This window comes from Pristiophorus japonicus, chromosome 6 (assembly GCF_044704955.1).
Source record: "Pristiophorus japonicus isolate sPriJap1 chromosome 6, sPriJap1.hap1, whole genome shotgun sequence".
Lineage (NCBI taxonomy): Eukaryota > Metazoa > Chordata > Chondrichthyes > Pristiophoridae > Pristiophorus > Pristiophorus japonicus.
Genome location: NC_091982.1, coordinates 198,116,449 through 198,131,407, shown reverse-complemented (window position 1 = coordinate 198,131,407; position 14,959 = coordinate 198,116,449). Strand labels below are relative to the sequence as shown.

The window sequence follows — 14,959 nt, the reverse complement described above, 5'->3', positions numbered from 1 at the left end:
CTCCTCTTCCTCTCTCTGGTGAGGTGGACTGTCAGACTCATCAGGCAATTCTTGTCCCCTCCTGATAGCCAAGTTGTGCAGCATGGAGCACACCATCACGAATTGAGCTACCAACTCAGGGTGATATTGGAACTCGCCTCCTGAGTGGTCCAGGCATCTAAAGCACTGTTTAAGCACTCCAATGGTTTTCTCCATGATATTGCGAGTGGCTCTGTGGCTTTCATTGTATCGCCTCTCGGCCTCGGTGTGGGTGTCATGTAGAGGAGGATCATCAGCCAGGTGGCGAGGCCATATCCTTTATCACCAAGCATCCAGCCTTGACCTTGTGGCTGATTGTTAAACAAGTCAGATACAGTGCTCTCACGCAGGATGTGAGCATCATGGATGCTGCCCGGAAATTTAGCAGTCAGTGCCATTATAATTTGCTGGTGGTCGACAATGAGTTGGACAGTCAGGGAGTGGAATCCCTTGCGGTTCCTGAAAACCTCTGCATCCTGAAAAGGTGCCCGCATTGCGATGTGCGTACAGTCCTGTCGTGTCCCTGCACCTTACTACAAACTCACACGAGGCATGGATATATCAGACAGTCACTCTGTGACCTTCACCTTTATTGCCAGGACCAAGGAGTCTGGACCCTGGGTGGGGTCAGAGGGTCTAGTAAGAAGGAGGAACTGAGGGAAATCCTTATTAGTCGGGAAATTGTGTTGGGGAAATTGATGGGATTGAAGGCCGATAAATCCCCAGGGCCTGATGGACTGCATCCCAGAATATTTAAGGAGGTGGCCTTGGAAATAGCGGATGCATTGACAGTCATTTTCCAACATTCCATAGACTCTGGATCAGTTCCTATCGAGTGGAGGGTAGCCAATGTAACCCCACTTTTTAAAAAAGGAGGGAGAGAGAAAACAGGGAATTATAGACCGGTCAGCCTGACATCAGTAGTGGGTAAAATGATGGAATCAATTATTAAGGATGTCATAGCAGCGCATTTGGAAAGAGGTGACATGATAGGTCCAAGTCAGCATGGATTTGTGAAAGGGAAATCATGCTTGACAAATCTTCTGGAATTTTTTGAGGATGTTTCCAGTAGAGTGGACAAGGGAGAACCAGTTGATGTGGTATATTTGGACTTTCAGAAGGCTTTCGACAAGGTCCCACACAAGAGATTAATGTGTAAAGTTAAAGCACATGGGATTGGGGGTAGTGTGCTGATATGGATTGACAACTGGTTGTCAGACAGGAAGCAAAGAGTAGGAGTAAATGGGTACTTTTCAAAATGGCAGGCAGTGACTAGTGGGGTACCGCAAGGTTCTGTGCTGGGGCCTCAGCTGTTTACATTGTACATTAATGGTTTGGACGAGGGGATTAAATGTAGTATCTCCAAATTTGCGGATGACACTAAGTTGGGTGGCAGTGTGAGCTGCGAGGAGGATGCTATGAGGCTGAAGAGTGACTTGGATAGGTTAGGTGAGTGGGCAAATGCATGGCAGATGAAGTATAATGTGGATAAATGTGAGGTTACCACTTTGGTGATAAAAACAGAGAGACAGACTATTATCTGAATGGTGACAGATTAGGAAAAGGGCAGGTGCAACGAGACCTGGATGTCATGGTACATCAGTCATTGAAGGTTGGCATGCAGGTACAGCAGGCGGTTAAGAAAGCAAATGGCATGTTGGCCTTCATAGCGAGGGGATTTGAGTATAGGAGCAGGGAGGTCTTACTGCAATTGTACAGGGCCTTGGTGAGGCCTCACCTGGAATATTGTGTTCAGTTTTGGTCTCCTAATCTGAGGAAGGACGTTCTTGCTATTGAGGAAGTGCAGCGAAGGTTCACCAGACTGAATCAAGGGATGGCTGGACTGTCATATGAGGAGAGACTGGATCAACTGGGACTTTATACACTGGAGTTTAGAAGGATGAGAGGGGATCTCATAGAAACAAATAAGATTCTGACGGGACGGGATAGGTTAGATGCGGGAAGAATGTTCCCGATGTTGGGGAAGTCCAGAACCAGGGGACAAAGTCTTAGGATATGGGGTAGGCCATTTAGGACTGAGATGAGGAGAAACTTCTTCACTCAGAGAGTTGTTAACCTGTGGAATTCCCTGCCGCAGATAGTTGCTGATGCCAGTTCATTGGATATATTCAAGAGGGAGTTAGATATGGCCCTTACAGCTAAAGGGTCAAGGGGTATGGAGAGAAAGCAGGAAAGGGGTACTGAGGTGAATGATCAGCCATGATCTTATTGAATGGTGGTGCAGGCTCGAAGAGCCGAATGGCCTACTCCTGCACCTAGTTTCTATGTTTCTATGTTTCTATTAGCAGGAAACCTGGTTGATTTTTCCCTCCCTAACCCAAGTGCACTGAGGCCACTTGTAGCCTCCCTTCTCCTGCTCCTGCCGAGATCAGTTAACTCAACAGACCAGGGGTTGAATCGGGCACTTTCATGGTCTAAAAAGCTTTTCTGGACAGACTGAGTTATCAGAGAAGTACACACGCATCCCTATTGAAATCCTCATTTTTGTGAAACACCTTGTGAGTAGCTTCTGACTCAATCTAGAGCAGATACAACATATTACACTGTGGAAAGTCACAAACAGATCATATTTTAATGAGAAAGATAATGATTTGCTATTTTGGAAAGATTAGACACATTTATGCACAACTTCCACCTATGTTGTGAAATTGGGAGGCAGTGTGACAAAGCTTAACCACTTTGAGTGCTAAGTAAAATGGCAAAAGTTAGAATATTTGTGAATGTGAGATGGTAAATGCCATTAATTGGGGCACCACAGTCCATAATCTTTCTGTTCTGCCATAGCCAACAGAAAATATATAATTGCAACTAAGAGAGAGTTATTTCTACATTGGAAAGAAAATAGGCCAATAAAAGTCAAACTAGTATTGATTAAAACTAGTATTGTACATGCAAAAAAGACCCATAATTAGTTAGAATTCAATGGAGTACTCTCCACTTGCCTGGATGAGTGCAGCTGCAACAATACTCAAGAAGCACGACACCATCCAGGACAAAGTAGCCTGCTTGATCGGCACCCCATCCACCACCTTAAACATTCACTCCCTCCACCACTGGTACACCATGGCTGCAGTGTGTACCATCTATAAGATGCTCTGTAGCATTTCCCCAAGGCTTCTACAGCAGCAACTCCCAAACCTGCATCCTCCACCACCGAGAAGAAAAAGGGCAGCAGGCGTATCGGAACACCACCACCTCCAAGTTCCCCTCTATTTCGCTGTTACTTCATTGTTGCCAACTCAAAATCCTGGAACTCCTTACATAATGGCATTGTGGGTACACCTTCACCACTCGGATTGCAGCGTTTCAAGGAGAAGGCTCATTAACACCTACTCATGGGTAACTAGGATGGGCAATACGTGCCGGCCTTGTATGTAACGCTCACTCCCTGAGAATAATGTTTTTTTAATTCAAAGTGCAATAAAAAGAAAGTAGAAACTATACAGATATAAAAGCTTTTCTATCCCCTTGAATATTATTTTCCAGTTACTGAACAAATTGTTATTGCAAACTCTGGGCTCAACTGTGCTTTCCTGAAATAATTTCACTCAAGTTATTAAAGAGAGAATGCATATCAAGGAGAGAATGCTTTCTATATTATTTGCCTAAAAGTCTCCTTTATAAAATTAACTTACATCCCTAGAAATTCCTCCACAAGTTACATTTAGGGAACTAGGGAAAACCTATCGGGGTACACAACTTTACCCAGAGGCAAATACAGTGCATGGAAGAATTTCTAGCCAATAATTACGGTGCTAATAATTTGTTGTGTGTTAGTTTGGCATAGGATATAACACTTGAACCTCTGGGTTTAACGTTCATGCCAGGTTTTGAGCTCATAATTTTAAGCCAACACTCCAATGCAGTGCTGCATTATCAGATGTTATGTTAAAGCAAAGTTCTGTCTGCTTATTGTGGTGAAAAATCCCACAGCATTATTCAAAAAAGTGCAGGTATCCTTGCCAAAGTTCCTCCCCATACCATAAAAACACAGATCAGCTAGTATTTATTTTGTGGGATGTTACTCCTGCTGCGTATTTGCTGCTTTAGTTTATATTACAGTCACTGCACTGCAAGAAAGTAATCCACTGTGTGAAGTGTTTTGAGATGCTTCAATTTGATTAGTACAATATAATTGCAAATATTATGTTGCACTTAATTACAACAGAAAGAAAACAGAGCTTACTATAAATTACTATTTTGGAAGCAGTTTGTGTTACTTTTCTGCACCATCTCCTATTGACATGTAGAAGCCACAGAAAATCAGGGCGCATGCCTTAAATTTATAGGAGAAAAATAAAGATAATACAAGAATGATTGTAAAGCAAATTCTTGACCAAACATGGAAGACATAACCTATCATTTAATGATGCAATCAAAATTACTTCTATAAAGATCATTAATTCTTTGCAAAAGCATTAGCAACACTTCACTGGTACTCCTGAACATAATGACATTTAGAAAAATGTATTCATACAACGATAGAATTTATTTTCCGTTCTGTGAATTATTTAATTTGTCATCAGATATGAATATAGTTAAAGTGCCTTGCTGCATTTTATTCAAAAACACTCTGGCTGCCTGAATCCATTTTTTAAAAAACTGCACAACAAGCATATTTACGCATGCCTTCAATCTCAGCCCTCTCTGTGTAGACATTGTGCAAAGAGCACAGACCTATTTATCTTGACATGACATTAATGCGAATGATACCTTACGACATTATAATGCTAAATATGCCCAACCAGAAAAGACACCCAACAAAACAAAAAAGGAGTGTTTCTGTGCAACACTATTATTTAAACAGACAGATCTGGTCCATTATATCTAAAAACAATGGAAACATAATACTCTAGTGGTCAAATGGATATTTCTCAGAAACAAATTGAATTTATATATTGATTTGGATGGAATGTGAGGTATGAAAGGATAAATCTGATGGTTTGGATGAACCTTTCATTCTCGCGGTTAAAATGACATGCAATTGAAGATGCCACACTTCAAGCTTCTGTGAGGTTACTCATCACATATGCTCTTAGAGTAGTTACTCGCTTATCAATTTAAAACAATGAATCAATAACCAGGCCAGATAAGAAAGAATTAGTTAGAAATTTAAATCCTTAGTTGGTGACAAGGTACAGTGACAATGAATGTTCTGACAAGGGTTTTTCTAAAGAAACTGTCTTCCCTTAAAAGTCCTTCTTATAAATTACCAAAAATACAGTATTGGTCAAAAAGTTCCTAGATAGTGACCAATAAAGTGTCTTGAATATATCACGCTTTATGTTATAACAACGTACTCTGCACACCACGATCCTATAATATTCAGCTCCTCAGTTATCAGTTACTTCATTATTTATTAGGACCTAAACTAAAGTTGAGAACTACTCAGGCTTGTCCTCAGATATAACTAAAAACACAGCGATCAAGAGTTAACTAATACAGTGCCCTGGCACTATATAACCAACAAGGGAATAAAAGAGTTCAGAATATTTTGTTTATTAATAATAAGAAAAATACTATTATCTATTAAAGATTAATAGAATGATTGTAAACTCCATTATACATGCTTATTAAATACATGTTGTACACAAATTATTGAGAAATGTTTAACATTCCAATTGAACATCACCCACTTAAATGAACTGGATATATTCTAGAAAGTATACACTGAATTCAAATTAAAGAAAGCTACAAGTGGTAGATTGGGAGTTAGAGGGCAGTTAGTATAATGATGTTGACAGTCTCAAATCAACATACTTAAAGTGCCAAAGGGATTAATTACAAAATTAAATAAGATGAAAATTTAGTTCTTCAGCTGAAATGGATGAATAGGTTTTACAGGTAATGATAATCCTGTTTTCTACACCAATTGTAAGAAACTTGTGCATAAACAATTTTCAGTGAATGATGCTGAGCGCATTCTAGGGTATTACTACTACATCAGAATGTTCATTCTTTACAGGGCTCCAAATAACATAGAATAATAGCCCTTATTTTTTTATACACAACAGCTTGGACTTGTTATGGCAAAGCTGAGCATTATCTGTGTGCTTGCGATAGTCAGAGATCAAGGAATATTCTTTATGGTTTTCTAAAAAGGTTGTTTCTCCTGCACAGCAATGATCAGGCAGTAAATAATGAATTCAGCAAGCTGAATAATAAGCAAGGCCACTGATTTCTCATTTTCACTAAAAAATGGATGGAATCACAGAATGTGATCCTACCAAAATACTGGCAAACTCTGATACTGGTACCATAGTCAGATGTAATAAAAATGGAATTTAACTTATTGTTGCTAATTTTTCAAGCATGCATCATCCAACACACAGCAGAAATTGAAAATTATCCTTACTCCGCCTTTACGTAAAGAATATCCCATGGTACATCACAGATTGATGTATAGAAAGCAGATGTTGAGCAGGAAGGGAGAGGTTAAGAGGTGTGACTGCAGGCTTCGTTGAGAGAAAGTATTTTTAAAAAGAGGCAGAAAAGTAAAGGGAGGGAATTCTAGAGAGTAGGACCCTGATGGCTGAAAGCACTGCCACCAAATGATGTTATGAAGTGGTGGAGGAGATGCACAAAAGGACAGAGTCAGAGGAATTCTGAAGGGGAAATATAGTACTGGAAGAGATGAAAGAAATAGATTGTAGATATATTTAATAACTAGGATAAGGAGTTTAGATTTAATGTACAGAGGATGGGGAGTCAATGTATGTCAGCAAAGACAAGGCTGATGGGTGAGTAGGAATTAATGCAGCATGGAATACGCGCAGCAAAGCTTTGCTCAAGGCAGAGTTTCTAAACAGAGGTCAGCAGTCAATGTTGGAAGAGTTGAGTCTAGCGGTGATAAATGCATGCATGAGGATGTCAGTGGTGATGGGACAAAGGTAAGGATAGAGGTGTGCCTTGTAGTGGAGGTGGTAGTGAGCGGTCCTTGTGAGAAGATATGGAGTCAGAAACTAAGCTCAGGATTGAACAGAACTTCTAGATCATGAACTTGTTGAGTCTGAGATAGTGATTGGGAAGGGGACTGGGGCAAATGATGGCGCGAGATTGTAGTTTGTGACAAAGACTGAAAACTGAATCTTGAGGGACTACCCAGGTGACAGTGCAGGAGATGGAAGTAAAACCATATTGAAAGTGCGCTCACTACATTCAGATAAAGAGCACTGGAGGAGAGATGTTGGAGGAGGAGCATGTGGAGGAGGATGAGGAGGGAAAAAGCATCATGGTCACAGTCACAAAGAATGTTATTTGTGGCTTTAGCTAGAGCTACTTTGGCTATGAAAAGGGTGGAAGCCAGACTAGAGAGGAGTCAAACACTGATAAGCATGGAGCTGGAAGATTACATGTTTCGGGATCTTGAAGAGGGAAGGGTGTGGAATGTGATTCCAAACACCAGCAAAGAAATTGCAGGATCCTATATAATAAAAGCAGAATTAGATTTATTCAGTCACTGAATAATAAGGATAGAAACTAGCTGGACAATCAGTCCAAGTATAGAAGAATGGTAAGTTTATAGTTCACAGCATGATCATTTACATGTAATACTTGGGATCTCTTCAGGCACTGGTTAGTAAGGTTGCTACTATAGTTTCTGTTGGTATGTAACTGGCCCACTTTTTAATAATACTCTGCTTCTGAAGCTATTTTGTCAGAAAGAGTGCTTATTACACTCTTAGATCTTTTCCGGAGAAGACACAGCATACATTCTTAAAGTGCGACAGCAAACCATTTAAACAAAACACTCAAAGATGTGAATCCAATCCATGAAAGCTTAACTTACTACAAGACTTATGTTTTCATTCTGTAGAATGATTTTGGCTTTTAAGATTTGATTACACTTCTTAAAATATACTTTTAAATCTTCACGAGTTGTAGCAACTCTGATTTTTCACCTTCATCTTTAGTGCAAGCATGTTTCTAAAAAGAAAGCTCAGTTGGATGTTAACTCACATCAAAACACACAATTTTTTTTTATACTAAAGTAAATCAAATGAAATTTTTGCTGTTCAAGGAACTTGTTAGAACAGAAAACACCGTTGGATTCCTTTGCTATGTTATGCGCTATATTAGATTAATAAAAAAATATTCCTAACCTCAATGTGTGTACTTCAATACTATTGAAAAATAGATTACTGGAATAGTATATATTCAAAACAAAAAATTATGTATTTAGCAGTCAGATTACTGCATATCTAATCCCTACATGATTCAGATCCAAGCACAGAATGCCACCATCTCAAATCCCTCTTCGTTCACCCATAACCTTTTTTACATTTACAGTACATTTTACTGAAGATTGCTAGTTTAGCACAATGTAAACTTATTTACTTACTTAGGTGAGAATGGCAAGTAAATAATTAAATGGGAGCTGATTAAAGAAAATTGTATACTTTATATGAAGTCTGCAAAGATCCTAACAATTTTTTTAAAGCAAAATATTAATGCGTCGAAGGTACTGAATGCATTAAAAGTAGATAACCTTCAATATTGTATCCAGGCCTCTTATCCTGAACAAAAACACTATGAAGCTTTTAGCAGAGCAGTAATTAATTAAATGCACAAAGTTGCATCTTACTTTATTGGATTAAATACTATGATTAGCGTAATTGGATTTGAATGTTATGGACAGTACATTATACCCTACATAATCAGTACAAATAACATTATTGCTTTAGCTTTGAAATCATTATTTGAATTAGGTAATGGGACAAATCTGTAAGCTATTGAGTAAAATGCGAACATTTCTCATACCGATATTTCATCCCTGTCTGTTTTGCAGTTGACTCCTTCAGAGAGATGTGATGCTGAGGTATGAAGTGTCCCAGACTCCGGGCAATGATCGCAACCGTGCGGAATTTTGCACGGGCCCCATTGCCTAATTTCGGGCTGCTGGCGTTCTTGTGTCTGTCGTCACTATTCCGTGCCTTCAAATTATGATCGGTGCAAGCAATGGAGACTTGCATTTTTTGTTAACGGTGCCCGAATCAAAATGCGAACCTCAACTCAGCAAACCAGCTGCTTTGCTCGAGTGCAACACTTGCGGGGCAGCAAGGAGAGCTGTAGGTTTAATCCAGAGAGACATTAGCAAAGCATCGCATCACAAGTATGTAGGTGTTGTTCAGCCCGGATAAGTGCCAGTGAATGAAGCAAAGATTAATGTAGGACAACGAATGGCAATCTGGTCATGGGAAATACTGAAAGCTTCTCACACAGCATTACGCGTTCCCCTCCAACTACAGTTTGCTCCTTCCGCCAAATCTGCAGTGATTTAGTTCTTTCCTGATGAAAAAAATTAGCCCTTGGACGTTATGCAGTCTGAATTTCCCAACGCTCTGCCTTTGGTTGCCTGCAGATTTTGTACAATGTGAGCGCGCTCCTCCTCCGCCGTCGCCAAACCCCCCACTTGCGAGTTCACATTTTTCCGCGGCTCCAGTACGTTGAACGAGTTCTTGACACACTCTTAACTCTTAACTGTAACTGCTGAGCTGACAAGTTATGGAGCACTTCAAAAAACATACACGCAGACTCAAAAGAAACAAAGCGAGGATACAGCAATCGTTTGAAATAACAGCCCACGAAGATAAGGTTTTACTGACACGTTTAGCTGTCTCTTATATCGGGCCTCAGGCACTGGAAAACAATATAAAGGCTTTAAAAGCTGACATATATCAGGATTTTTTGATAGACCGCATCATTATTGCAAGGTTAATAAGCAGAAAGGGGCTGCTCTGCGCTCCGGTGTGTCATCATTAGCACTTTGACACTCATTGCCCTATAATTTTTCAACAAAGGCACAACCTGGTCTGCAGCGGATGAAAGAACAAAAAAAATCACCCTCCAGGGTTAGAATCATAGAATGATACAACACAGGAGGAGGCTCTTTGGTACAGCTGTCCAATTAGTCCCACTCCCCTGTTCTTTCCCCATAGCTCGGTAATTGTTTCCCCCTCTTATTTTCTCTATCAATTATTCCCCTCCTTATTTACTCTATCAAAGATTTTGCAAACTTTTATCAAATCTCCTCTTAACCCTCCCTGCTCTAAGAACAACCCCAGCTTATCTAGTCTCTCCACATAACTGAAGTCCCTCTTGCCTGGTACCATGCTAGTAAATTTCTTCTGCACTCTCTAATACCTTGACACCCTTCCTAAAATAGGCCCATAATTGAACACAATAATCCAGCTGAGGCCTAACCAGTATTTTATAAAGGTTTAGCATAACTTCCTTACTTTGTACTCTATTAATAAACGATGTAACTATTTGTACTGCACATTTTTTGACAGACATGGGCCAAACCCCGCCCCTGTCAAGCTCCGCCCTCCACTCCCTCCCAGCCCGAATCATTCCCTCCACGTGGTGCTGAGAAGCAGGACCTGAGGCTCCGACTCCCCCCCCCCCCCCCCACCCCTAGCATGCCTGGGGCCGCGAGCGGTGGCAGCTAGCAGAGAAGCGGCTGGGGAGAGAGAGAGATTGGGGGAAAGAGAGAGAGAGGCTGGGGGGAGAGAGGGGCTGGGGGGGGAGAGTGAGAGAGGCTGGGGGGAAAGAGAGAGAGGGGCTAGGGGGAGAGTGAGAGAGGCTAGGGGGGAGAGAGGGAGAGTGAGAGAGGCTGGGAGGGAGAGTGAGAGAGGCTGGGGGGGGAGAGAGAGGGAGAGTGAGGGAGGCTGGAGAGAGAGAGAGACGGGTGGGGGGGCGGGGGAGAGAGACACAGGTGGGGGGGCGGGGGAGAGAGACACAGGTGGGGGGGCGGGGGAGAGAGACACGGGTGGGGGGGCGTGGGAGAGAGACACGGGTGGGGGGGCGTGGGAGAGAGACACGGGTGGAGGGGGGCGGGGGAGAGAGACATGGGTGGGGGGGAGGGAGAGAGACATGGGTGGGGGGAGGGAGAGACATCGGTGGGGGGAGGGAGAGTCACGGGTGGGGGAGGGAGAGACACGGGTGAGGGGGAGGGAGACACGGGTGTGGGGGAAGAGAGACACGGGTGTGGGGGGAGAGAGACACAGGTGTGGGGGGAGAGAGACACGGGTGGGGAGGGAGACACGGGTGGCAGGGGCAGACACGGGTGGGGGGGGAGACACGGGTGGGGGGGAGACACAGTTGTGGGGAGGAGAGACGGGTGTGGGGAGGAGACACGGGTGTGGGGAGGAGGGACACGGGTGGAGGGGGGTGAGACACGGGTAGGGGGAGATCAGAGGGGAGAGAGGGAATTTAGGGAAGATGGATCACATTCTTCCAACCCCCTACAAGGGACAACGTTGGAGTGGATGATATCCAGAAGTCACGACATTGTCACTATTCACTTCAATTGAACAAGTACTTTGGTTCGGTATTCACTAAGGAGGATACAAACAACCTTCCGGATATAAAAGGGGTCAGAGGGTCTAGTAAGGAAGAGGAACTGAGGGAAATCTTTATTAGTCGGGAAATTGTGTTGGGGAAATTGATGGGATTGAAGGCAGATAAATCCCCAGGGCCTGATGGCCTGCATCCTAGAGTACTTAAGGAGGTGGCCTTGGAAATAGCGGATGCATTGACAGTCATTTTCCAACATTCCATTGACTCTGGATCAGTTCCTATGGAGTGGAGGGTAGCCAATGTAACCCCACTTTTTAAAAAAGGAGGGAGAGAGAAAACAGGGAATTATAGACCGGTCAGCCTGACCTCAGTAGTGGGTAAAATGATGGAATCAATTATTAAGGATGTCATAGCAGTGCATCTGGAAAATGGTGACATGATAGGTCCAAGTCAGCATGGATTTGTGAAAGGGAAATCATGCTTGACAAATCTTCTGGAATTTTTTGAGGATGTTTCCAGTAAAGTGGACAAAGGAGAACCAGTTGATGTGGTATATTTGGACTTTCAGAAGGCTTTCGACAAGGTCCCACACAAGAGATTAATGTGCAAAGTTAAAGCACATGGGATTGGGGGTAGTGTGCTGACGTGGATTGAGAACTGGTTGTCAGACAGGAAGCAAAGAGTAGGAGTAAACGGGTACTTTTCAGAATGGCAGGCAGTGACTAGTGGAGTGCCGCAAGGTTCTGTGCTGGGGCCCCAGCTGTTTACATTGTACATTAATGATTTAGACGAGGGGATTAAATGCAGTATCTCCAAATTTGCGGATGATACTAAGTTGGGTGGCAGTGTGAGCTGCGAGGAGGATGCTATTAGGCTGCAGAGTGACTTGGATAGGTTAGGTGAGTGGGCAAATGCATGGCAGATGAAGTATAATGTGGATAAATGTGAGGTTATCCACTTTGGTGGTAAAAACAGAGAGACAGACTATTATCTGAATGGTGACAGATTAGGAAAAGGGAAGGTGCAACGAGACCTGGGTGTCATGGTACATCAGTCATTGAAGGTTGGCATGCAGGTACAGCAGGCGGTTAAGAAAGCAAATGGCATGTTGGCCTTCATAGCGAGGGGATTTGAATACAGGGGCAGGGAGGTGTTGCTACAGTTGTACAGGGCCTTGGTGAGGCCACACCTGGAGTATTGTGTACAGTTTTGGTCTCCTAACTTGAGGAAGGACATTCTTGCTATTGAGGGAGTGCAGCGAAGGTTCACCAGACTGATTCCCGGGATGGCGGGACTGACCTATCAAGAAAGATTGGATCAATTGGGCTTGTATTCACTGGAGTTCAGAAGAATGAGAGGGGACCTCATAGAAACGTTTAAAATTCTGACGGGTTTAGACAGGTTAGATGCAGAAAGAATGTTCCCAATGTTGGGGAAGTCCAGAACCAGGGGTCACAGTCTGAGGATAAGGGGTAAGCCATTTAGGACCGAGATGAGGAGAAACTTCTTCACCCAGAGAGTGGTGAACCTGTGGAATTCTCTACCACAGAAAGTAGTTGAGGCCAATTCACTAAATATATTCAAAAGGGAGTTAGATGAAGTCCTTACTACTCGGGGGATCAAGGGTTATGGCGAGAAAGCAGGAAGGGGGTACTGAAGTTTCATGTTCAGCCATGAACTCATTGAATGGCGGTGCAGGCTAGAAGGGCTGAATGGCCTGCTCCTGCACCTATTTTCTATGTTTCTATGTTTCTATGTTTCTATGTTACCCAATAAACCTGTTAACAATCCGTACACAATGCCTGCCCCATCTATGAGGGGTTGGGCGGGGCGGGGGGGAGGATGGAGAAGGATGCACTTGCGCTGGGGTAAGGCATTTCGGCTGGAGGAGGCATGCACTTGGATTGGGGTAAGGTACTTTGGCAGGGGGAGGCATGCACTTGGACTGGGGTAAGGCACTTTGGCTGGCACTTGCTGACTTCTGGGGAGCTCTGTTCTCTGTCGCTTCAGGAAGTTAAAGTGGATTGAGTTGCAATTTGCAAAGTCAGTGAGACCTTGGGATGGGCGGTTCCAGTTACACATTCCAGCGAATCTTCAGGGTGTGGCTTATTCTCCAAGGGGACCAATCATAGACAAAGGATGGAGCACGGTGGCCATTTTGGCAGTACAATTAAGCACGTCCATAAATAAAGCCAAAGATCCCATATGCATTTTTTAACAGCCTTCTCAACTTGTCCATCCACTTTCAAAGATTTGTGTGCATACACCTCCAGGTCTCTGTTCCTGCATCCCCTTTAAATTTATTTCACTTAGTTTATTTTGCCTCTCCTCATTCTTCCTACCAAAATGTATCACTTCACACTTCTCTGTGTTAAATTTCATCTGCCATGTGTCTGCCCATTTTACCAGTCTGTCTATGCCCTCCTGAAGTCTTTAACTATCCTCCTCATTGTTTACTACATTTCAGAGTTTTGTGTCATCTGCAATGTTTTAAATTATGCCCTGTATATCCAAGTCCAGGTCATTAATATATATCAAAAAGAGCAGTGGTCCTAACACCGATCCCTGGGGAACACCACTGTATACTTCCCTTCAGTCTGAAAAACTACCGTTCACCACTAATCTCTGCTTTCTGTCCATTGGTCAATTTTGTAGCCACACTGCCACCATGCTTTTAATCCCCTGTGGTTAATGTTACAATTAGTCTTGATGATAAATGCTGGAATCCCGGTCCTGTGGTTAGGTTTGACTGCAGTAATGCTTTTCTATTCATTGTGTAGGAATAAAACTGGAAACAATACTTACTTGCTAATGAAATCACAGCATGACTTTGACTGCCTACATGTAGTGTTTCACTTTACAATGTGCACACGCTCACTGATCGAACAAGAGCACCGATAATCAGATAATGATGATGCTGAGTAATAAATGGAGCAGCCTGCCTAGTGCCTGCAGCACGGTAGCTGGAATAAAGTGACCACATCCCAGCTGAATCTAAAACATGATGTATTTGGACTTCCAAAAGGCATTTGATAATGTTCTGCATGAAAGATTATTCGATAATCTCCACGGTGTGGGAATTCAGGACGATCTTGGGTATGGGCAAGAATTTGCTGAAGGTTAGAAAATGACAGATTATAGTTGGAGGGTTGATTTCGGGGTGCAGGGGGCAGTATTGAATGAGTTGCCCCAGGGCTCAGATTTGGGATTACTGCTGTTTCTAATTAACATCAAAGGAGGCAATCCAGAATTGGGAGATTGAGCTGAGCAAAATCTGTTAGTGGGCAGAACATTTTTGGGCCAAGGCATCTAAGCTGATCCTCTGGAGGTATATAAAATAGTAAATAATATGAAAAAAGTTCAGCCAAAATACTATTTTATATTATAAAATGAGAATAGGATAAGGGACACATGTTCAAATGATTAAAAAGTAACTTTAGGACTGATATCAGGAGGTTTTTCTTCACAAAGCGATTAACACTTGGATTGGACTTCCGACCACAGTGGTGGTGGCAAAAACCCTGAAATAATTTCAGAAGCAATTAGATGCAATGGGAGAAGTGTATGGTTGTTCTGGATGGATTAAGATGGGCCAAATAGCTTTTCTCATCTATATGTA

At 42.6% G+C, this 14,959-nt stretch overlaps 1 protein-coding gene across 2 annotated transcripts in view; it reads right to left on the bottom strand.

Annotated features, from left to right (window-relative positions):
* The window catches only part of kcnab1a (potassium voltage-gated channel subfamily A regulatory beta subunit 1a), a 452,196-nt gene that overhangs the window by 308,365 nt on the left and 128,872 nt on the right, over positions 1-14,959 (bottom strand). Inside the window, exon 1 of one of the 2 annotated variants that reach the window (XM_070882311.1) lies at positions 8,800-9,011. The exons of the other annotated variant lie outside the window; for it this stretch is intronic. Coding sequence (XP_070738412.1) covers positions 8,800-9,011 — 212 coding nt within the window. Of the gene's footprint in view, positions 1-8,799; positions 9,012-14,959 lie in introns of those variants that run through there. 2 annotated transcript variants of the gene reach the window in all.